Source organism: Canis lupus, chromosome 16 (genome assembly GCF_003254725.2).
Source record: "Canis lupus dingo isolate Sandy chromosome 16, ASM325472v2, whole genome shotgun sequence".
NCBI lineage: Eukaryota > Metazoa > Chordata > Mammalia > Carnivora > Canidae > Canis > Canis lupus.
This window is the reverse complement of record NC_064258.1, coordinates 48,182,623-48,205,257: the sequence shown is the minus strand read 5'-3', so window position 1 is coordinate 48,205,257 and position 22,635 is coordinate 48,182,623. Positions and strand designations below refer to the sequence as shown.

At 41.9% G+C, this 22,635-nt stretch overlaps 1 protein-coding gene across 5 annotated transcripts in view; it reads left to right on the top strand.

Annotated features, from left to right (window-relative positions):
* WWC2 (WW and C2 domain containing 2) overlaps positions 1-22,635 on the top strand; it is a 211,753-nt gene that overhangs the window by 102,469 nt on the left and 86,649 nt on the right. For 3 of the 5 annotated variants that reach the window (XM_035700014.2, XM_035700012.2, XM_025471849.3), the window contains exons 2-4: positions 1,395-1,504; positions 17,480-17,683; positions 18,474-18,550. In XM_035700014.2, the coding sequence (XP_035555907.2) occupies positions 1,395-1,504; positions 17,480-17,683; positions 18,474-18,550 (391 nt within the window). Of the gene's footprint in view, positions 1-1,394; positions 1,505-15,803; positions 15,863-17,033; positions 17,171-17,479; positions 17,684-18,473; positions 18,551-22,635 lie in introns of those variants that run through there. The other 2 variants (XM_049094610.1, XM_035700016.2) reach the window with 2 other exon arrangements.

Genomic DNA, 22,635 nt, shown 5'->3' with positions numbered 1-22,635 from the left:
TTTCAGGCTATGGCAACTTTGAGAGAAGAGGTGACACTCCCTGCTTTTCATCCATTGGTGTTTTATGTCCTTGGAGGGGAGGGTATTGTAAGCGAGGCCTGGGAAGGAAGGGTTTCCCTCCTTTTCGTTTTGTTCTCCCAGCATTCTGAAGGGTGGTGACACAGTTTGTTATTCTGATGGATGATGAGATTCTGGAAACGAGCTATATTTCAGCTGAGCTGTGACATTGTTGATATTCATCAGTGTGGATAAAAGGGGTTGCAGGTGATTTTGTATGATAAAATTGTGCTGGTGTTACCAGTGCATTAAATCAGAAGCTATCTCCGCCGATGTTGGCCACCCAACAGCAGGGCATTCACTAATCTGTAGTGTTAGCCTGCCCATGGCTGCCCTAACAGCCAAGGAAAAAGTCTCAAAATAAAAAATGAATGAGAGAGAAAATCAAGCCCAAATAAAGTTTGAAACCTGTACTCTGCTTAGGAAACTGTAGTTTCCCCTCATTCATTTTAAAGCTTAAGGAGAAAGCATAAAGTGGCTTCAAAGGGTGACACTGTATTGATAGATAAATACTTTGGCTCTGTTAAAAATTGTGTTGAGTGACTAGTATGTGTAAGATGCTTACAAAAATAGGGATCCCTGGGTGGCTCAGTGGTTTAGCGCCTGCCTTTGGCCCAGGGCGTGATCCGGGAGTTCCCGGATCGAGTCCCACATCAGGCTCCCTGCATGGAGCCTGCTTCTCCCTCTGTCTGGGTCTCTGCTTCTCTCTCTCTCTCTGTATCTCTCATGAATAAATAAATAAATAAAATCTTTAAAAGAAAAAAGATGCTTACAAAAATAAAATATACTGGCCTCTCCTGCCAAGGAGAACTCATAGTGGACCTCACAATGGAGTAGGTGTTCAGTTAATTTATAGAAGAGGATCTAAGTCTGGAGTAACTGTAGCCTGGTACATTTATCTTGTCTTTGAGTTACTGGTGTGATGATTTCCATGATGCCAGTATTTGAATCCTGGGACAAATCCTTCTTTGTAATGGGAGAGCCATTTAGCTGTAGAGCTAGAGCTAGGTCCCAGGCCTCCTTATGGATAGCTTGGACTTCTCTCTGATTTCAAATGGCCTTATTTACATATTGTGTGGATTTATCTCCCAATCTTAAGCTGTGAAACTTGTAAAGGGCATTATGACTTATTGTGACTTTTTTGGATGATCATCTGTGTTTTATTCCAGTTTGTTTCCTTGAAGATTTCAAACATAGCAGTACAAACTCTAGACACAATCGAGAACAAAAGGGAATCGCCACCTAGACAGGTCTCCACTTGTGGTTGGGGCACCAAATGTGGACATTCATGGTTTGATGGAAGGAATCACCTGTGCATTTATTCTGGTCTGTTGCAGGTTAACGAAGCCCTTGTCATTTGCTGATTGTGTTGGGGATGAGCTGCCGTGGGGATGGGAAGCTGGGTTTGACCCACAAATTGGCGTCTACTACATCGATCACGTCAACAGTAAGTTTTTCTTTTTTTATAAAATCAAACAAACATAGCAGAAAAGTAATCCCCCCAAATCTAGAATCCTACAAAAGTGTTAAGACTCTACAAAGTGAATTTATTTTATTTTATTTTAAAGATTCTTTTTTTAAAATGTATTCATGAGAGACACAGAGAGAAAGGCAGAGACACAGGCAGAGGGAGAAGCAGGCTCGCATGGAAAGCCCAATGCGAGACTCGATCCCAGGATCCCGGGATCACGCCCTGAGGCGAAGGCAGATGCTCTACCACTGAGCCACCCAGGTGTCCCTGAATTTCTTTATTTTAAACCCCACTTTCTCAGTGACTAATATTACCTGAAATACCCATTTTGGAATCTAGGGCCCATATGTAAATTGGGCTTATGGAGGCAGAGGCAGAGAAATGAATTTGCCTGTGTCTGTCTGCTTGGTAGGGGGTAAGTTTTCTTGAGTACAGCTGTGGGGGCCAGTGAAGACCATGAGCTCCTCATTCCATGACCACTGCCCTCCAGGTTGGGATTCCTCCTTTTCTTGGTCTTGCCACGGACAGAATTGGGTGTGCGGGGCGTGTGTACAGCGAGGTCCAGTAGCTACGTGTGTCAGATGGGGGAGAGGTTGACCCATCAGAACTCTAGAAGATGCAGCTGTACCGTGGAAAAGACCTAAACCCTTGTTACCCTTGTTTTGGTTTGGTTTCCTGATTTCTTTGTGTTTGCAAGGGAAGCACCTCTCACTTTAACAGCTTTTTAATTGTTTAGATCGCTGAATGATAAGGCTAGGACAGAGGATTACTGTGGCCATGAACAACTTTGTAAAATATACCCCTTCGGCTCAAGTCATGATCTCAGGGTCCTGGGATTGAGCCCCGTGTTGGGCTCCCTGCTCTCCTTCTCCCTCTGCCCCTTCCCCTGCTTGTGCACTCTCTTTCTCTTTCTCTCTCTCAAATAAATCAATACGATCTTTAAAAATATATAGTACTTTTTAATATCTTTAGGAATAAGACCATTATAAAAAATATCTTCCTTGATGCTTAGTAATTAGTGATGGCTTGCAGCTGCCTTTGTGTAGTCATATGATAAAATTTTTGAGAGGCACAAAAAACCCAAGTGAGTAACAGTGATCTCTTAGAAACCTCAGGATGTTTTATATATATATATATATATATATATATATATATATATATATATATAATATGCTCACAGTACTTATATCAGATTTGAGAAAATAACCTTCCACTGATTCTCTGTCAAGGTCTTTTTTTTTTTTCTTTAAATCTGTGCAAATACTCACTTCCCAGGGTGATGGGGAAGAGTTCCAGAACTGATGGGACTGCTTCATTCATGCCTGAAATCCACAGAGGCTGAAGCCATGGGGTGTGCCCTGAGCTGGGGAGAGGGCTTTGTGCCCCCAAGGTGACCTGGTGGGAGGCTCCAGTCCAAGTGCGGTTGGGGTTGGGCTGCAGGACTCGCTTCCAGCAGTTCACACTGCAAGGAGGGCCTCTGCCGGGGAGGCCACCGAGAGTGGATAATAAAATGCTCCCTCCAAACCAATGGCAGCCAGCGAGCCAGGCAAGAGGCAGTTGGGATGTATGGCATGGTGAATGTTACACCATGGTGGGCATGCAGGCAGCATAGTGAGTCACTGTGCGCTTGAGGGCTGTAAAATTGTCTGATTTTCACAAGTAGATGGGATGGAGAGATCGGAAGGAGCAAGGACTTAGAAGAATTAAGTCAGTTTCTTGGCGAACACAGATAGCTAGTCACCTGTTACAATAGAACATCTGGTTCATATAGTTTCGGAACCAGCTTTCATGCACACACTAGTTCAGCATAACTACATAACTAGTTTCTGTACCATGTGATTAGGAATAATGTGACTTTCATGTAGAGATATCTCTCCCTGAAAGTTTGTACAAATTCCGTGAAGAATTCATAATTGTGGATTTTAAAGTTAGCTTTCATTTTTGTATTTTCTAGTAAACCTTTCTTGGTTGTATTATTATATGTGGGTTTTACTGCTTATCCATGATTGACATCCAAATATTTTAAGTTTTGATGGAAGGGACAACTTCTGGTAAAATTCAGTTCATTCTGAACAGTTGTAACGCCTTATGTCATCGCAAATAAGTAATTCAGTGGAATATCTGGAATCTATAACTATTTAAATCTCACTTTCAAACAAGTTTATCTGTTTTTCTTTAAATAATATTTGCGGAAGCAGAAACAAGCCTCCCTGTCCTGGTTCGACAGCACAAGCTCTCACGGCACCAAAATGAGAAGATTTAAGTCAGCTTCCCTCTCACTACCTATAGATTTTCAGGTTCCTAAAGCCACCTTTAGGGCCTTCCTTCCTGTCTCAGTGGAAGAGGGGTTCTCCTGGATGCCCCAACCCCTGAGAACCCTCTTAATAACTTTCTTTTTTTTTTTTTTTGAGATTTTATTTATGTATTCATAGAGACCCACACACACACACACACACACACACACACAGAGGCAGAGACACAGGCAGAGGGAGAAGCAGGCTCCATGCAGAGAGCCTGACGTGGGACTCGATCCCGGGTCTCCAGGATCATGCCCTGGGCTGCAGGCAGCACTAAACCGCTGTGCCACCGGGGCTGCCCTCTTAATAACTTTCTTTTTTTTTTTTTTTTTTCTTTTTTTTTTTTTATTGGTGTTCAATTTACTAACATACAGAATAACACCCAGTGCCCGTCACCCATTCACTCCCACCCCCCGCCCTCCTCCCCTTCTACCACCCCTAGTTCGTTTCCCAGAGTTAGCAGTCTTTACGTTCTGTCTCCCTTTCTGATATTTCCCACACATTTCTTCTCCCTTCCCTTATTTTCCCTTTCACTATTATTTATATTCCCCAAATGAATGAGAACATATAATGTTTGTCCTTCTCCGACTGACTTACTTCACTCAGCATAATACCCTCCAGTTCCATCCACGTTGAAGCAAATGGTGGGTATTTGTCATTTCTAATAGCTGAGTAATATTCCATTGTATACATAAACCACATCTTCTTTATCCATTCATCTTTCGTTGGACACCGAGGCTCCTTCCACAGTTTGGCTATCGTGGCCATTGCTGCTAGAAACATCGGGGTGCAGGTGTCCCGGCGTTTCATTGCATTTGTATCTTTGGGGTAAATCCCCAACAGTGCAATTGCTGGGTCGTAGGGCAGGTCTATTTTTAACTGTTTGAGGAACCTCCACACAGTTTTCCAGAGTGGCTGCACCAGTTCACATTCCCACCAACAGTGTAAGAGGGTTCCCTTTTCTCCGCATCCTCTCCAACATTTGTTGTTTCCTGCCTTGTTAATTTTCCCCATTCTCACTGGTGTGAGGTGGTATCTCATTGTAGTTTTGATTTGTATTTCCCTGATGGCAAGTGATGCAGAGCATTTTCTCATGTGCGTGTTGGCCACGTCTATGTCTTCCTCTGTGAGATTTCTGTTCATGTCTTTTGCCCATTTCATGATTGGATTGTTTGTTTCTTTGGTGTTGAGTTTAATAAGTTCTTTATAGATCTTGGAAACTAGCCCTTTATCTGATATGTCATTTGCAAATATCTTCTCCCATTCTGTAGGTTGTCTTTGAGTTTTGTTGACTGTATCCTTTGCTGTGCAAAAGCTTCTTATCTTGATGAAGTCCCAATAGTTCATTTTTGCTTTTGTTTCTTTTGCCTTCGTGGATGTATCTTGCAAGAAGTTACTATGGCCGAGTTCAAAAAGGGTGTTGCCTGTGTTCTTCTCTAGGATTTTGATGGAATCTTGTCTCACATTTAGATCTTTCATCCATTTTGAGTTTATCTTTGTGTATGGTGAAAGAGAGTGGTCTAGTTTCATTCTTCTGCATGTGGATGTCCAATTTTCCCAGCACCATTTATTGAAGAGACTGTCTTTCTTCCAATGGATAGTCTTTCCTCCTTTATCGAATATTAGTTGCACATAAAGTTCAGGGTCCACTTCTGGATTCTCTATTCTGTTCCACTGATCTATGTGTCTGTTTTTGTGCCAGTACCACACTGTCTTGATGACCACAGCTTTGTAGTACAACCTGAAATCTGGCATTGTGATGCCTCCAGATATGGTTTTCTTTTTTAAAATTCCCCTGGCTATTCGGGGTCTTTTCTGATTCCACACAAATCTTAAAATAATTTGTTCTAACTCTCTGAAGAAAGTCCATGGTATTTTGATAGGGATTGCATTAAACGTGTATATTGCCCTGGGTAACATTGACATTTTCACAATATTAATTCTGCCAATCCATGAGCATGGAATATTTTTCCATCTCTTTGTGTCTTCCTCAATTTCTTTCAGAAGTGTTCTATAGTTTTGAGGGTATAGATCCTTTACATCTTTGGTGAGGTTTATTCCTAGGTATCTTATGCTTTTGGGTGCAATTGTAAATTGGATTGACTCCTTAATTTCTCTTTCTTCAGTCTCATTGTTAGTGTATAGAAATGCCACTGACTTCTGGGCATTGATTTTGTATCCTGCCACGCTACCGAATTGCTGTATGAGTTCTAGCAATCTTGGGGTGGAGACTTTTGGGTTTTCTATGTAGAGTATCATGTCATCGGCGAAGAGGGAGAGTTTGACTTCTTCTTTGCCAATTTGAATGCCTTTAATGTCTTTTTGTTGTCTGATTGCTGAGGCTAGGACTTCCAGTACTATGTTGAATAGCAGTGGTGAGAGTGGACATCCCTGTCTTGTTCCTGATCTTAGGGGAAAGGCTCCCAGTGCTTCCCCATTGAGAATGATATTTGCTGTGGGCTTTTCATAGATGGCTTTTAAGATGTCGAGGAATGTTCCCTCTATCCCTACACTCTGAAGAGTTTTGATCAGGAATGGATGCTGTATTTTGTCAAATGCTTTCTCTGCATCCAATGAGAGGATCATATGGTTCTTGGTTTTTCTCTTGCTGATATGATGAATCACATTGATTGTTTTACGGGTGTTGAACCAGGCTTGTGTCCCAGGGATAAATCCTACTTGGTCATGGTGAATAATTTTCTTAATGTACTGTTGGATCCTATTGGCCAGTATCTTGTTGAGAATTTTTGCATCCATGTTCATCAGGGATATTGGTCTGTAATTCTCCTTTTTGGCAGGGTCTTTGTCTGGCTTTGGAATTAAGGTGATGCTGGCTTCGTAGAACGAATTTGGAAGTACTCCATCTCTTTCTATCTTTCCAAACAGCTTTAGGAGAATAGGTATGATTTCTTCTTTAAACGTTTGATAAAATTCTCCTGGGAAGCCATCTGGCCCTGGACTCTTGTGTCTTGGGAGGTTTTTGATGACTGCTTCAATTTCCTCCCTGGTTATTGGCCTGTTCAGGTTTTCTATTTCTTCCTGTTCCAGTTTTGGTAGTTTGTGGCTTTCCAGGAATGCGTCCATTTCTTCTAGATTGCCTAATTTATTGGCGTATAGCTGTTCATAATATGTTTTTAAAATCGTTTGTATTTCCTTGGTGTTGGTAGTGATCTCTCCTTTCTCATTCATGATTTTATTAATTTGAGTCATCTCTCTCTTCTTTTTAATAAGGCTGTCTAATGGTTTATCTATCTTATTAATTCTTTCAAAGAACCAACTCCTGGTTCTGTTGATCTGTTCCACAGTTCTTCTGGTCTCGATTTCGTTGAGGTCTGCTCGAATCTTTATTAACTCCCTTCTTCTCTTGGGTGTAGGATCTATTTGCTGTTTTTTCTCTAGCTCCTTTATGTGTAAGGTTAGCTTTTGTTTTTTTGTTTTTTTTTAATTTTTTTTTTCAATTTTCATTCATTTATGATAGAGAGAGAGAGAGAGAGAGGCAGAGACACAGGCAGAGGGAGAAGCAGGCTCCATGCACCGGGATGCCCGATGTGGGATTCGATCCCAGGTCTCCAGGATCGCGCCCTGGGCCAAAGGCAGGCGCCAAACCGCTGCGCCACCCAGGGATCCCTAAGGTTAGCTTTTGTATTTGAGTTCTTTCCAGTTTTTGAATGGATGCTTGTATTGCGATGTATTTCCCCCTTAGGACTGCTTTTGCTGCATCCCAAAGATTTTGAACGGTTGTATCTTCATTCTCATTAGTTTCCATGAATCTTTTTAATTCTTCCTTAATTTCCTGGTTGACCCTTTTATCTTTTAGCAGGATGGTCCTTAACCTCCATGTGTTTGAGGTCCTTCCGAACTTCTTGTTGTGATTTAGTTCTAATTTCAAGGCATTATGGTCCGAGAATATGCAGGGGACAATCCCAATCTTTTGGTATCGGTTCAGACCCGATTTGTGACCCAATATGTGGTCTATTCTGGAGAAAGTTCCATGTGCACTTGAGAAGAATGTGTATTCAGTTGAGTTTGGATGTAAAGTTCTGTAGATATCTGTGAAATCCATCTGGTCCAGTGTATCATTTAAAGCTCTCGTTTCTTTGGAGATGTTTTGCTTAGAAGACCTATCGAGTATAGAAAGAGCTAGATTGAAGTCACCAAGTATAAGTGTATTATTATCTAAGTATTTCTTCACTTTGGTTAATAATTGATTTATATATTTGGCAGCTCCCACATTCGGAGCATATATATTGAGGATTGTTAAGTCCTCTTGTTGAATAGATCCTTTAAGTATGAGATAGTGTCCCTCTTCATCTCTCACTACAGTCTTTGGGGTAAATTTTAGTTTATCTGATATAAGGATGGCTACCCCTGCTTTCTTTTGAGGACCATTCGAATGGTAAATGGTTCTCCAACCTTTTATTTTCAGGCTGTAGGTGTCCTTCTGTCTAAGATGAGTCTCTTGTAGACAGCAAATAGATGGGTCCTGCTTTTTTATCCAGTCTGAAACCCTGCGCCTTTTGATGGGGTCATTAAGCCCGTTCACATTCAGAGTTACTATTGAGAGATATGAGTTTAGTGTCATCATGATATCTATTCAGTCTTTGTTTTTGTGGACTGTTCCACTGAACTTCTTCTTAAAGGGGAATTTTAAGAGTCCCCCTTAAAATTTCTTGCAGAGCTGGTTTGGAGGTCACATATTCTTTTAGTTGCTGCCTGTCTTGGAAGCTCTTTATCTCTCCTTCCATTTTGAATGAGAGCCTTGCTGGATAAAGTATTCTTGGTTGCATGTTCTTCTCCTTTAGGACCCTGAATATATCCTGCCAGCCCTTTCTGGCCTGCCAGGTCTCTGTGGAGAGGTCTGCTGTTACCCTAATACTCCTCCCCATAAAAGTCAGGGATTTCTTGTCTCTTGCTGCTTTAAGGATCTTCTCTTTATCTTTGGAATTTGCAAGCTTCACAATTAAATGTCGAGGTGTTGAACGGTTTTTATTGATTTTAGGGGGGGATCTCTCTATTTCCTGGATCTGAATGCCTGTTTCCCTTCCCAGATTAGGAAAGTTTTCAGCTAGAATTTGTTCAAATACATATTCTGGCCCTCTGTCCCTTTCGGCGCCCTCGGGAACCCCAATTAAACGTAGGTTTTTCTTCCTCAGGCTGTCGTTTATTTCCCTTAATCTATCTTCATGGTCTTTTAATTGTTTGTCTCTTTTTTCCTCAGTTTCCCTCTTTGCTATCAACTTGTCTTCTAGGTCACTCACTCGTTCTTCCACCTCGTTAACCCTCGTCGTTAGGACTTCTAGTTTGGATTGCATCTCATTCAATTGATTTTTAATTTCTGCCTGATTAGCTCTAAATTCTGCAGTCATGAAGTCTCTTGAGTCCTTTATACTTTTTTCTAGAGCCACCAGTAGCTGTATAATAGTGCTTCTGAATTGGCTTTCTGACATTGAATTGTAATCCAGATTTTGTAACTCTGTGGGAGAGAGGACTGTTTCTGATTCTTTCTTTTGAGGTGAGGTTTTCCTTCTAGTCATTTTGCTCAGTGCAGAGTGGCCAAAAGCAAGTTGTATTGGGAAAAAGAGAAAAAGAGAGGAAAGAAAGAAGGAAAGAAAAGAGAAAGAGAAAAAAAAAGGGAAGAAAAAGAAAAAAAAAACGAAAAGAAAAAAAAAGAAGAAAAAGAGAAAGAAAAAGAAAGGAGAAAAAAAGGGGGTGGGGGAAGGAAACAAATCAAAAAGCAAACAAAACAAAAACAAAAACAAAAACAAACAAACAAAAAAAAAAGAACCACCGGGGAGTGTCTTCTGATTCTGTGTTCTTTAAGTCCCTTGGCTTCTCCTGGAGGTTGTCAGTCTAGCTGGTGTTCTGGGGGAGGGGCCTGTTGTGCTGATTTTCAGGTGTTAGCAGTTGGGGGAGCTGCTGTGCCCCTGCCTGGTGCAGGGCTCGGTGGGGGTTGTTTACCCCGTGAGGCCGCAGGAGGAACAGCCCCAGTGGCGGGGCAGCTCTGGAAACCTGGATTCAGCTCCGGCAGGAACTCCGGAGCTCTCCGTCTGCAGGGCCTGGAGGCTCCGGGGCGGGGCCGCTGATCTGCTCAGCTGGGGCAGGAGCGTCCTTGCTGTCCTGGGCCCTCCCGGCCTCTGCCCCTCCCGGGGGAGGCCGGATCCTGGGCTGAGTCCCGGCGCCCTGTGCTCCGGAGCCTGCGCTGGTGGATTCGCGCTCCCGGGCCGCGCAGCCCCCTCCGCGGAGCTGCCGCCCGAGCCCCTCCGAGCTGCTCCTGGAACCGCGCAGCCCCCTCCGCACGGAGCCTCTTCCTCTGCCCGAGCCCCTCCGAGCTGCTCCCGGGGCCGCGCAGCCCCCTCCGCGGAGCCGCCGCCCGAGCCCCTTCAGCTGCTCCGGGTCCCGCCGGGTCCCGCCGTGCGCGCTGCAGCCCTTAGGGAGCTCGGCGCACTCTCCTGGGCGCGCAGTTGCTGTTACTGTCCCCGGAGCCCGAGGGCATCCCCGCCCTCCTGGGTCCTGCTCCACCTCCCCGCGAGCCCCTTTCCGCCCGGGAAGGTCGGTGCAGCTCCTGCGTCTCCGGGACGGGGCTCTCCTGTCCTGGGGACACTCGCCCCGGCCTCAGCCCGGCTCCTCGCGGGGCCCCTCCCCCTTGGAGGCCTTTGTTCCTTTATTTCTTTTTCCCCGTCTTCCTACCTTGATAGAAGCGCGAACTCTTCTCACTGTAGCGTTCCAGCTGGTCTCTCTTTAAATCTCAGGCCGAATTCATAGATTTTCAGGATAATTTGAAGGTTTTCTAGGTAGTTTGGTGGAGACAGGTGATTTGGAGACCCTGCTCTTCCGCCATCTTGCTCCTCCCCCCATAACTTTCATATCCCATCCTTTTCTCCTCTTTCATTTCCTTAATGATCATTTTCTGGTTTTAAAAATTTCTCCCACCATTTCTTTATCTAGTGGTTCTTTTGTCTTAGTATTTAAACACTGGAAACTCCCAAAATGAAACTAAACCAGATCACCAAAAGAAACAAATAACAGCTATCTCCCCAAACCCCACTAATCTGTACTCAAACCTGCCTTTCAGCACCAGCTGTGGCCCTGTGTTTTCTCCTCCCACTGGAAGCTTCGTGAACCTCACTGTGTCCACTGTTCTCCATGTTGTCACAGAGACTGCCCTTGCCGGGCTCACCTGAGACCCCACAAATGGCCACATCCAAACAACACCTGGGTCTCATCTTCCTTCATCCAACAGAGTCCCTTGTCACTGTGGGTTTCCTCTTGCTCTTTACTTCCTTGGATTTCATGATTGTTCTATTGTTTTTTTTGTTTTGTTTTGTTTTTGTTTGTTTGTTTTTACCATTCCCAGCTGCTCATGCCCTCTTTCCTTTTCGCCTGGCCCTGGTGTCAGGATTTCTGTAGTAGCCTTCTGTTTGCAGCCTGCACATCCCCTTGGGTGATAACCTCAATCACTTCCTGAAGCCGATGGCTACCAAACTTGTCACTTAAGTCTTGTCCAAATGCATGCATTTGATTTTACGTTGCGGCTCTTTCCCATCTGCCCCCAACAGGCCTCCACTTGCATCCCCTTCTCTGGCCTACCCTGGCACTGGTGGACGTTGCCTCTGTGCTGTGTGCTACCTGGGCTTTCTGTCTCTCTTTGCAATGGTTGGTTCTAGCCCTGAGCACTGTCTGCGCAGCCTCTGGGCCCTCCCTTGTGGCCACATCCATCTAGGGCCCCTCTGCCCAGGCCTTGCTGCTTCCCTCAGGCCCTCTCTGGCACCCAGCCCTCCACCCTGCAGCCCTGCCCCCATTCCAAATGAGGTGCCCTGTCCAGGTATTTCTGTTGTGCTAGGCACATAGGGATTTTTAAAAACCATTTGTCCAATTGCACTTAAATTACTTATTTGTATGTTTTCTTCACTAAATCGTGAGATTCCTGTGGACAGTGACTGCATCTTCATTTCTTTATCCTTGGGTACCTAGTATCATGATAAACTCTTAATCTTAGAAGGATGGAAGGGCTTTCGTGTTTAACTCACATCGAAAGCTTTCTGTTTGTTTTTAAAGAAATTAAAGTTCAAGTATAAATTATGCTTCAGAGAGTACCCTTCTGAATATTTAAAAACTTAATTATTAGAATACAGGTTTTTAAGCCTACCATTTTGCTTTAGTGCAATAATTGTATCCCAGTGGTCTGATGGATTTACTGTGCCCTAAAGTGCCCAAATTACCCACAGCAAGTAGTTTTCCCACTAAAAAGAATCTGGTCCATTATCTCATTAATCTTAAAGACATTCCTGTGAAGTAGTTTAGGGAACAAATGTATTATCTTCTCATAACAGCTGGTCCACACATATGTTGTGTCTTGACATTGTATAGTTTCAGCATTATTTTCTCTTTATTTACCAAAAAATGAAATAAAGCCTGTTTGGCTGTTTAACACTATTTCTGTGTAACACTATCTAACACTATTAAATATTTAGAAGTAAAAGATATGACCTTGTCAATGAGTATTTAGGCCTTAAGTGTTTTATGATAGGATTCTTTAGTGGGTTTGTGTGGAGTAGGGGTATAGATATTGGTGGGGGAATATTTATAACTAGAAGGTAATTATGAAGTACTATTTATGAGGTTTTGATATCACCATAAGCAGAAATAAATCACTTTTTTGGTAGCTTTAGTTGTACCTTAATTTTTTGGTCTTTCTTTTGGTAATGGAGGTCTCCTTTACATAAAAGAAAATGCACAGATTTTAAATATGCATTTCAATGAATTGTGGCAAATGTATAAATCTTTTGTAACTGCCACTCCAGTCAATATGCAGATATACAATATGCAGTATCCTGTCCCCTTCCAATCACCCCTTCCCCACCGCTACAGGTTGTTCGGATTTCTATCACAATGGCTTAGTTTTGCCTGTCCTAGAACTTCGTATAAACTGAGTACATTCAATTCCGTGGATGGAATCTTTCACTGAGCATATTTTTATAGGCTACTGATACTGATACAACATTGTGGATGAATATTCATAGTGCCTTTATCTGACAACGAACCTGTATCTGGATCATATAAAGAACTCCTGAAAATTAACGTGAAGAAGATAAACAATCCAAATGAAAAAGGATCAACCACCTTAGACACTTTCTGAACTCTCCTTTCTGCCATCTTGCCCCCATCTTGTCCACATCAATCTCTGGCTCCCGTGGGGCCTCTTTCCCTGATATTCTAGCAAGTAAGATGGCAGCTTTAGCCTCACCACCCTATGAATGCTCCTCAGGACAGCCACTGTCTTAGGATAGAGTGGAGAGCACATGAGCCTGCAGAGGGATGGGACTGCCGCCATACCACTGACCACCGACCACCAACCACTGACCACCACTGCCTGCCATGGAGTTGCAACTCACCCCTGGGCTTCTCTGGGTTGGCAGTGGGAGACTTGGCTTGCGGCACCCCCTCGGTCCTCTGATGAGAGAGAGTGGCTTCTGCCTTGGAGCTCTTCGTGTCCACATCCACTTGCAGTAGCCACGGTTATAAGAAAGACAAGAGATGAGGGAGGTATGAAACAACAAACTAGGATGATTGCTATAGGATGTTCTGTTGAGTTGCGGCCTCTGCAGCCATCCTTGCCCTAACTTAGGGTGTGGCCGCTTCCTTGGTTTCGTGTGCACTGTCCTTGGTGCTGGTGGTGTCATCGCTTGGTTTTGCTTGGCTGTCCTTGGTTTTCAGTGGTAATGGGTGGGAGAGGTTGGAGGACGTGCACTCGCTCCATATGACTCGAACCGAACTCCTCTGTGTTAGTTTTGAAGCAACCCATGTTGTGTTGAAATTTGATGAGAATCCCCCAAGTACATGTAGTATTCTATACGGAGCTGTCTCCTTTAGAAGAAGGAAAGTAAATTTGGGGCCCTCTTATTTCGTCCTTGTTTTATTTTCATGCTTTATAGTTTCCTAGCAGGATAAACTATTAAGATATTTTGTAAAGAAAAATCTTAGCCACTTAAACCACCCAAGGAAAACCAATGATGGTGGTGGTGATACTAATGTTTAGTATAATGAACAGTTTTTAGTATCGCGAATCTATGGGATGATCTACATGTTTCATATAGTTGTCACTCCGGCTGTCTAGTCTCAGTCAGTCACTGTAGTCCCTTCCTTCCACCTAGATGGAGGGTGATGAAGATGATGGCGCCTTTCCTTCTGCACCTGAAACCTTCCTTCCTGCAGACCGCTCCTTCTCCCTCACCTCATTTGCCACATGTTGAGAGCCCCCACATCTTGTCATCCTTGAAGATGCGACCTCACCCTCATCCCCCAGCATGCTGTCCTTTATCTCCACCACTGTTATTCTTTGCTGTTACCACGGGAACAACTCTCCTGCCTCTGTTTCTGGCTCTGATTATCAGACATTTCATTTATAGGCCACTGCTACCTGTTTTGCCCTTAAGGCTTCAAAACAAACGAGTACAAAATGGGATTCTTCTGTTTTCCCTTTGACTTGATTATTTTTTGATACATTATGGTTCTTGTGATTACTAAATTGAAAAATTTAGATTTGTTTTTGTCAGTTCTTACAGATTTTTTTATCTGTGATATCAAATTTTCTCATTTAGCCACTTGTCCCCTGCTGTTTTCCTAATTCAGATCCTCATTACCTTGTGCCTTTTCTTTCCCTTTTTTAAAAAAATATAATTTTATAGAAGTAATATATGTGCATAGGAGAAAAGGAGAAAATATAGATAAATAAAAGGAAGAAAAATACTATCCATATTCACGTAACCCGAAGAAAACTAAGTATTCTGAATTTCCTAGTGTGTATCCTTCCAGACTTCTTATATTGATACACATACACACACAATTTTAAATACATTTTTATACTTCAAGTGGGATTATATTATATATATGGTTTTATAAACTTTTCTCACTTCACATATCTTTCATCAAAAAACTTTCTGCACAATCCTATTGACTTTTGTAGAGTTAGTAGAGTTCTGTATAGACAGTAAACCTCACATTTCTGTTAGATAACATTCCTCAAATACAACTAAGATCCTTTCATGGCCTTGCTTAGAACCTTTGTGGCACACCATCGCTCACAAAATGAATTTTGTATTTATTAACCTGGTGGTCAAGAAACCACAACCTACTGCGACTACTCTTGGAGTACCAAGGAAGAAATGAGACAATACAGGAGAATGTGGGAGGGACCACCATTGGGCTGGCAGGACAAGGGAGGAAAAGTAGAAGTGCCCTCTCCATCGTGAAGGGCGTAGTCATGCCTGCCAGAGACCGTGCTCTGAGCTGATAGCTAAAGGATGATTTAATTAACTAGGCCTGGCGAAGAAGGAGTTGGGGTAGAGTTTGGAGGGTGAGAGAAGATTACCTTCCTGGGAGAAGAGAGACCACAAGTTAAAGCCACAGGTCTAGGGAGGCCAAAGAAAATAGGGCTGATGAAAGAAAGAAATTGAGTATGGCTGAAAGCTGTGTGTGTGTTTGTGGGGACCCGGGAGGTGGCTGGAGAAGTGAAGGGGTTAGGTCCCTGAGGTCCATTGTCTGGAACCTTTGAAAGCCCTGTTCCATCACTGCCTGTTCCACAGAACCTTCCTTTTGCAGCCAGAGACAACCTTCTGTCTAAATTGCCGTAGCACTTAGCCATTCTCCTGTCAAGGCTTTTATCACTTTTTACTGTACAAACTAATTGTATTTCCTTTAATTCACGTGTCACAGTTTCTTCTGTAGTTTGTAAGTTCCTTGGAAGGAGCATCTGGTTTCCCCCATATTTCATGTAGTAGATGGTCAGTACTTGGTAGAAGGAACAACAGATAATAAACCCAGTGGATATTTTCTAAGAAGAAAAAGAAGGACAGCTCCTCATACTTGTTCTACCCATTCTTCCCGAGCACAGCAGAACAGAAATAGGCATGACAGACAGGGATCATATTCCTTTCAAGAACCTAATGGCATCTTCCTCAATAAGCTCTCGTAACTCACAGCAGGTTCTCCATCTGTTGAGTTCCACATCTGAAGCCGTCGGAGTGTGAATTCCCTTCAGGTATGGGACATTTCCATAGACATCATGCAAATTATACGGTTTCCTGAGATCACCAGGGCTTGATACCAAAATACCACGTTGTTATAATACACCTTTTTTTTTAGTATTTACATTTAATAAATAGTCTTCATAAATCCACTCGGCAGATATAACCAGTGGCGGTGAAGCACAACCCTGCTTTATGAAGCCTTCTCCTGTGGTGCCTGTGGGAACCCCCTTTGGTAGCTCACGTTTGCATCGTGCAGTGTTTCAGAAATGTAAACGTGCCCACTGCAGCTCTTGTAGCACACAGTATAAACCAGCCGACCAGAGTGTTTCTGCTGATCTATCCAAATAAATGCTGATCATTTATTATTATTATTATTAGTAGTAGTAGTACTATTATTGTCCTTTATTCATTTCTGTGTCAGTCTGTATTACCCTCAGTGTTCTGTGACAGTTTAGCCATTGACAGGTATCTAATGGAAAGTATGTCAGTTTCCCAATATGTAGGGAACAGATGATTGGATGAAACCTCTGAAGGTATCGAGAGAGAACTAGGAGTCTGTATCTTACTATAACTATTGTAACTTATAAAATTTTTGCATTTTTTAAAAAAGATTTATTTATTTATTTATTCATAGACACACAGAGAGAGAGAGGCAGAGACACAGGGAGAGGGGGAAACAGGCTCCATGCAGGGAGCCTGATGCGGGACTCGAGCCCGATGCGGGACTCGAGCCCGAGTCTCCAGGATCACACCCAAGGCTGCAGGCGGCGCCAAACCACTGCGCCACCAGGGCTGCCCAAATTTTGCATTTTTCATATGCATTTTGAATTTATATAATCCCTTGGATCATCTAGTTTATTAGTTACGTATCTCACTATAACACATTATCTCAAAACTTTAGTGGCTCAAAGTACATTTATTTATTATCTCCTGGTTCCTGTGTGTTATGAACCCAAGCAAGGCTCAGCTGACTCCTCCAGCTCACGGTCTTACAGGCAGGCTGTCCTCAAGGTGATAGCCAGGCACGACTGGAGAAGGATCCACTTTCATGCTAACTCACGTGGTTGTTGGCAGGATTCAGTTCCCTGTTGGCTGAGGGCCAGCAGCCCCCCTCATTCCTTGCCACGTGGGCCTCTCCATAGGACAGCTTACAGCATGACAGTTGGCTTCATTACAGCAAGAAAGCCAAGGAGAACCAGGGAGGGAGTCACAGCCTTTTGTCATCTGGTCTTGAGTACCGTCCCATCACTGCTCTCTTGTTTTCATTAGAAGCAGATCTCTAGGTCTATGCTGTATTCAGGGAGCAAGGATACAAGGAGGTGAGGATTATTGCAGGGCAGCCACAGTTAGGAAAACTTTTTTAAGACCATAAATTTTGGGGTGCCCGAATGGCTCAGCAGACAAGTGTCTATCTTTGGCTTAGGGCACAGGGAGCCTGCTTTCACCCTCTGCCTATGTCTCTACCTCTCTCTCTGTGTCTCTCATGAATAAATAAATAAAATCTTAAAAAAAAGAAAAAGGAGTTAAAGCTGGCAACTTTTTTTTAAAGCTTAAATAATCAAAAAAATTCATTAAATTCTAAAAAAAAAAAAAAAAAAAAAAAACCAAACCACCTAATGTATTTTCAGAAACCACCCAGATTGAAGATCCACGAAAACAGTGGAGAGGGGAACAGGAGAAGATGCTCAAGGACTACCTCTCGGTGGCTCAGGATGCTCTCAGGACACAGAAAGAGCTTTACCACGTGAAGGAGCAAAGACTCGCATTGGCCCTCGATGAATACGTACGATTAAATGATGCCTACAAGGAAAAGTCAAGTTCCCACACAAGCCGTAAGTATACGGTGTGCCTGTTTAGACTGTGGAAATGGGGACCAAAGTGTAGATGAAAGAAGGCCACTTGGGTCCCAGTGGAGTTTTATTCTGAGTCCTGCCCCTCTCTAGGCAGAAAGAGCCCCCATGAAGCCACGAGGGAGTGAGGGCACCCCACAGACCTCTCAGCAAAACCCCTTGACTCCATTACACGCAGAAGTCCCCTGCCCTCATTTGTGGATGATGAATCCCTTCTGGGTTTTGCTCCTTCCTCTGCCTGATTGCCTTTTATTTCTTTACTTTTACCTGTTCAGGTCAAGACGAGTGACTTGGCCCTCTTTGTCCCTCTTGTACAATATTTTGGCTGGGATGAATTTTCTTTTGATCCCCTCTCATGTCTCATGTCTCAGAAACTGATTCTCTGGAGTTGGTTTGGCTAAAGAGGCAGTTGAGATGGGCTCAGAAGTTCTACCTAAATTATAAATTTCAGGGTAACGCACAGCTCTGATAAGCTGTATGTGCCGTGACGTCCTCTAAGAGTTTATATATAGATATAAAATCCAGAAAACATTAAGCTCCACGGTCTTTATGACGTTCCTCTTTCTTGAGTTTTTATTTAAAAAATTTATAAAGATTTGAAGATTACTTTTTATATTTAGGTGTCTGATGAATGACAATAAACGAATCATAAAGTAAGTATCCACAGAAGCATGTAAATCTTGCTTTTAGCGTTTGTAAATTCCAAACCAAGAACTAGTTATGCAACTTGCAAAAGTTACTTTCTTTTTTTTCCTTTTTTCTCTTTGAAAAGTATTCTCAGGATCTTCATCCAGTACTAAATATGATCCCGATATTTTAAAAGCAGAGATCTCCACTACACGATTAAGGGTAAGATTTTTTTTTTTTATTTGTGGTTCTACATTTAATGTGTGCACAGAATCCAAAGGAGATAGAAGGGCTTTGGTGACCACCTATCCTCTCCATTCGGTGCAGGGACCTCCTCTACTTTTTCCCGGGAGGCTGGCCTTTCTACCTTTGTTACTGCATGTTCAGAGGTGGAGAGCGTCTTTGTCATAGAGGCACATGTTCTATTACCCGGCAGTTCTATCTATTACCTGCAGTAGGTTAAGCATATTATATATACCCACGATGTTAAATATACTTATTTACTATAATATTAATATTACATTTCAAATATACTTAGTGTATTTAGTATGTTAAAGTTCGAGTCTCAGGAACTCCTCCTTATCATGCTAAAATGTGTCTTCCAGGGTTGGGTATAATTGCCGTTCCACTGGATAGCCCGGTACTCACAGGCGTCCACATACCTTGTTCCCACGTCGTTCCTTCTCTAGGGCAAAACTTTCTTAATTCCCCACACTTCCTCCTGGATTGTTGCCTAATCTTTATCCTAAATCATTTTGACCAAACTCCTGCCAAGGCCAGAGCTTCTTTATCCTTGATTTTGGGGAGTCTTAAAGATTGTTGGTCAAGGAAATGCATTCGTGCAGCCGGTATCTCGATCATGATATAGATCATTACCATGACTCTCGAAGCCCCCAGTGAGACCTGACATCCCTGAAGGTAATGCTGGCCTCATCAACACTGTCGGTGAATGTTTTACCTGCTGTGAATTTTGTAAAACTGGAATGCTGCCAGATGTATTATTTCATGGCTTCTTTTGAGCAACATTTTGAGATTCATCCATATTAGCCTTTATTGCAGTAAGCATTCCAGTTTTGTGCATGTACCATAAATTCTTTCTCTTCTGTTATTGATGTACATTAGAGTTTATTCCAATTTCTGGTCATTAAAGAGTATGTCTTAATATACATTTCTATGATACATATCTTTCTGGTGCACATAGGCACACATTTTCATTCGTTATGAAACCAGAAGTAGAGTGCCATATTGGAAGATTTACATGCTTCAACATTAGCAGTTGCTGACAGAGGGCTTTGGGTCTCTGACTTCCTAATATCTGCCCTTTAAAGCTTACACTACTTTCTACACATAGCTTTTGCCTTTGTCCCACAGATTTTGAATTTTATATTTTTATTATCAGTTAAAAATATTTTCTAACTCTTTATGATTTCTCATATAAGGGTATTAATATTTAAACAGTTGGGGCTTTCTTATCGCTCTCTCTCTCTCTCTTTTTTTTTAATGATTTCAGCTTAATTCCCCACTGTGTATTTCCCAGTTCTAAAATTTCTGTTGGATTGTTTATTATTTCTAGTTACTTGCCCAAACTGCACATGGATATGTAATTTTTTGAACAAAATAATCACAGCTACTTTTAAATTCCATGTCTTTATTAATGAATGCAGTATCTAGAGTTCCTAAATATTGGATTCCTCAATTTGGTCTGTTTCTTTCCTCATGATTGTTGGTCACTAGTTGGTCAAGCTTCTTGTAGCCGCTTACTTTTTATTAAGAACCATATGTTATGTATGAGAAATAGGATAATTTGAGGTTTGGGGTGATCTTGTCATCCTTCAGGGAGGATTTAGTGTTGCTTCTCATGGGCAGCTGGGCAGGTAATTGTAATTGGGTCATGGTTCAAGCTCTCTGCAATGTGGCCTTTGTTCCTTTTCAGAGAGTAGGTCTATTTCCACTTTACCCTTTGTCTTAGGACAGAGCTCTTCAAAATCCCAGCTGAACTTTGGGCTCTTCCTGCTTGATGGAGACCAAACTCCAGATCTCCCCTCTGAGTCTCTCAGCTTTGTGGGTCCTCCAGGAGCCAACTCTGCACCGCCGACTTCAGCCACTGTCTTCTCCCAACTCATCAGCTTCTATTGTACACACATATGCCTCAAACAGAGACCCCAATTATGGATTTCCTAACCTTTTGGGTCTTTAACACAAGTTCCTGCTACCTTAATAATTCTCCAGTATCTTCATAGAGATGTTTTTTTCCTTTCTCACAACTTCTCTATTTGTTCTCAGAGGAAGAGTGCAAGAAAAGTTTATACTTTTGGAAGCTAAACCTCTTTTCAGTTCAGATTTCTTGGTTTAACTCATGAAAACAGAAATAAAAGGTTTCTGGATCATCCTCTCAGAAACATCTGTCCAGCGCATCGCGGACCCTTTACTCTGTCAGCCTACTCATGTGTCTTTATGTTTCTTGAGAAGAGCATGGCATGGCTTGTCAGGTCCCCTGTTGTACCTCAGTCTATACATTTATCTGATTTAAAAAAAGGGGAATGAAAGTATTTTGTTAAACCTTAGTCTCAGTAAACTTCAGTCCTCTCTGGAGCTATGCACCTCTCAGGAAACTATTAAGTATTATGATAGGCCTTTTGAAACTTTAACAGTTTTTCACAGTTCTTATCTTTGTAAAATATATTGTATATGGAATAGCCACAATAGGAATAGTCTTTTGTTCTTTCTTTTAGGAAAGATAAAGAGACTTTAAAATTTTTTTTAAATTAATTTAATTTAATTTTTTAATTTCACTCTATGTTAGTTAATGTATAGTGAAACTAAAGAAGAGGTTTAAAAACAAAAGCATCAGGTGTATCTCCTGCAAATGACCATTCAGAAAAAAATGAGGTCCCATCACAATTGGGAGATTCCCAGGAGATCCCAAGTGGTCTCATTTCCCAGACCTGTCTCCTGATGCAGCAGAATCTCCTAGATAAAGCCTATTTTATACTAAATTTTTTTTGTACTCTTACTATCAGAAGCCTGTACTTTGTATATATATTTCATCACTGTGGGATGGTAAGGAAGTGCTTCCCTCCAGAGGAGGTTGTAGGACATTCATAGAGTGAAAGATCAATGAAAGATCAGAAGTGACGCTGTCTTCGTCTCTTTCATTAGTGAATAGGTGCTTGTTTAACACTTCTTGTCAGGGTAAATGCCTTTTTATTTATTTATTTAAATTTATATATATATTTATTTATTTATTTATTTTGGTAAATGTCTTTTTACTGATGCTCCCATAGCAAATTGACCCTTGTGGTACCTGTTGCTGTTGTCGTGCTTTGAACATGGGGATCAGATGATGCCTTCTCTCTGCTGTTTTTGCACATTTTGGCCGGGTAGCACTCTGAGAATGCCCCAGCCATTCAGAAGAGGATGAGTAGGTAACTTGGCAGTCTCATAGATTTTGATAATCTGGCCTTTCTTGGATTGCCTACCCTGTAGAAATCCCTGTGTTGGCTAGGCCCTTTCACAAAGTAATGGTACAGAAATAATAATCCACGAATGAACTAATAACTCATTGCTTTGGTGTCTCGAGTACCTGCCTGCGTTTTTGGTCACTAACAATTTTTCACGACTAGCCAAACACTATCTTCATCTTCATTATTTCGATGTAACAGTATTAGTCGATGTCCTTCAATTCTTTTACCAAATTAGAGCTAGTTGGTCAAGTATTAGGGAACCAGGTATTTAGGAACATCTCTCTAAAACATCTGTTTTATAATGTGGTCATAGGTATTGGTGAAGACTGGGTTTTCTTCTTGGTCAAGTGGGTTAATACTACTTCATGGCGTCTTCTCATTACTGAAATGGTAAAGTGAATAAATTAATGCTTTTTATTAATACACTCATAACTTTTAGAGGTAGTATTTGTGTGAGAAAATGTGTCTTAGGAAGAAGAATGTAAACACTTTTTATTGCGAAATTTGTTATTTCTACAGTGAAGTCCATTATTTCGCAGTAAACTGGGAAAAAAACTGTTTCATTTATTCATAATAGATACTTAGACCATAGCCTTCCTGGGGGTAGAGAATGGAATATCTAATACAAACTAAAACTTAATTTCAGCTGGTATTTTTAAAAATGTATGCTTTATAACAAATATTCATGATAAAAGCTCTCAATAAAATGAGCTTAGAGGAAACATACCTCAACACAATAAAGGCCATATATGAGAAACCTACAGCTAACATCATACTCAATGATGAAAAACTAAGATCTTTCCTGTAAGGTTAGGAACAAGACAAGGATGTCCACTCTCACCA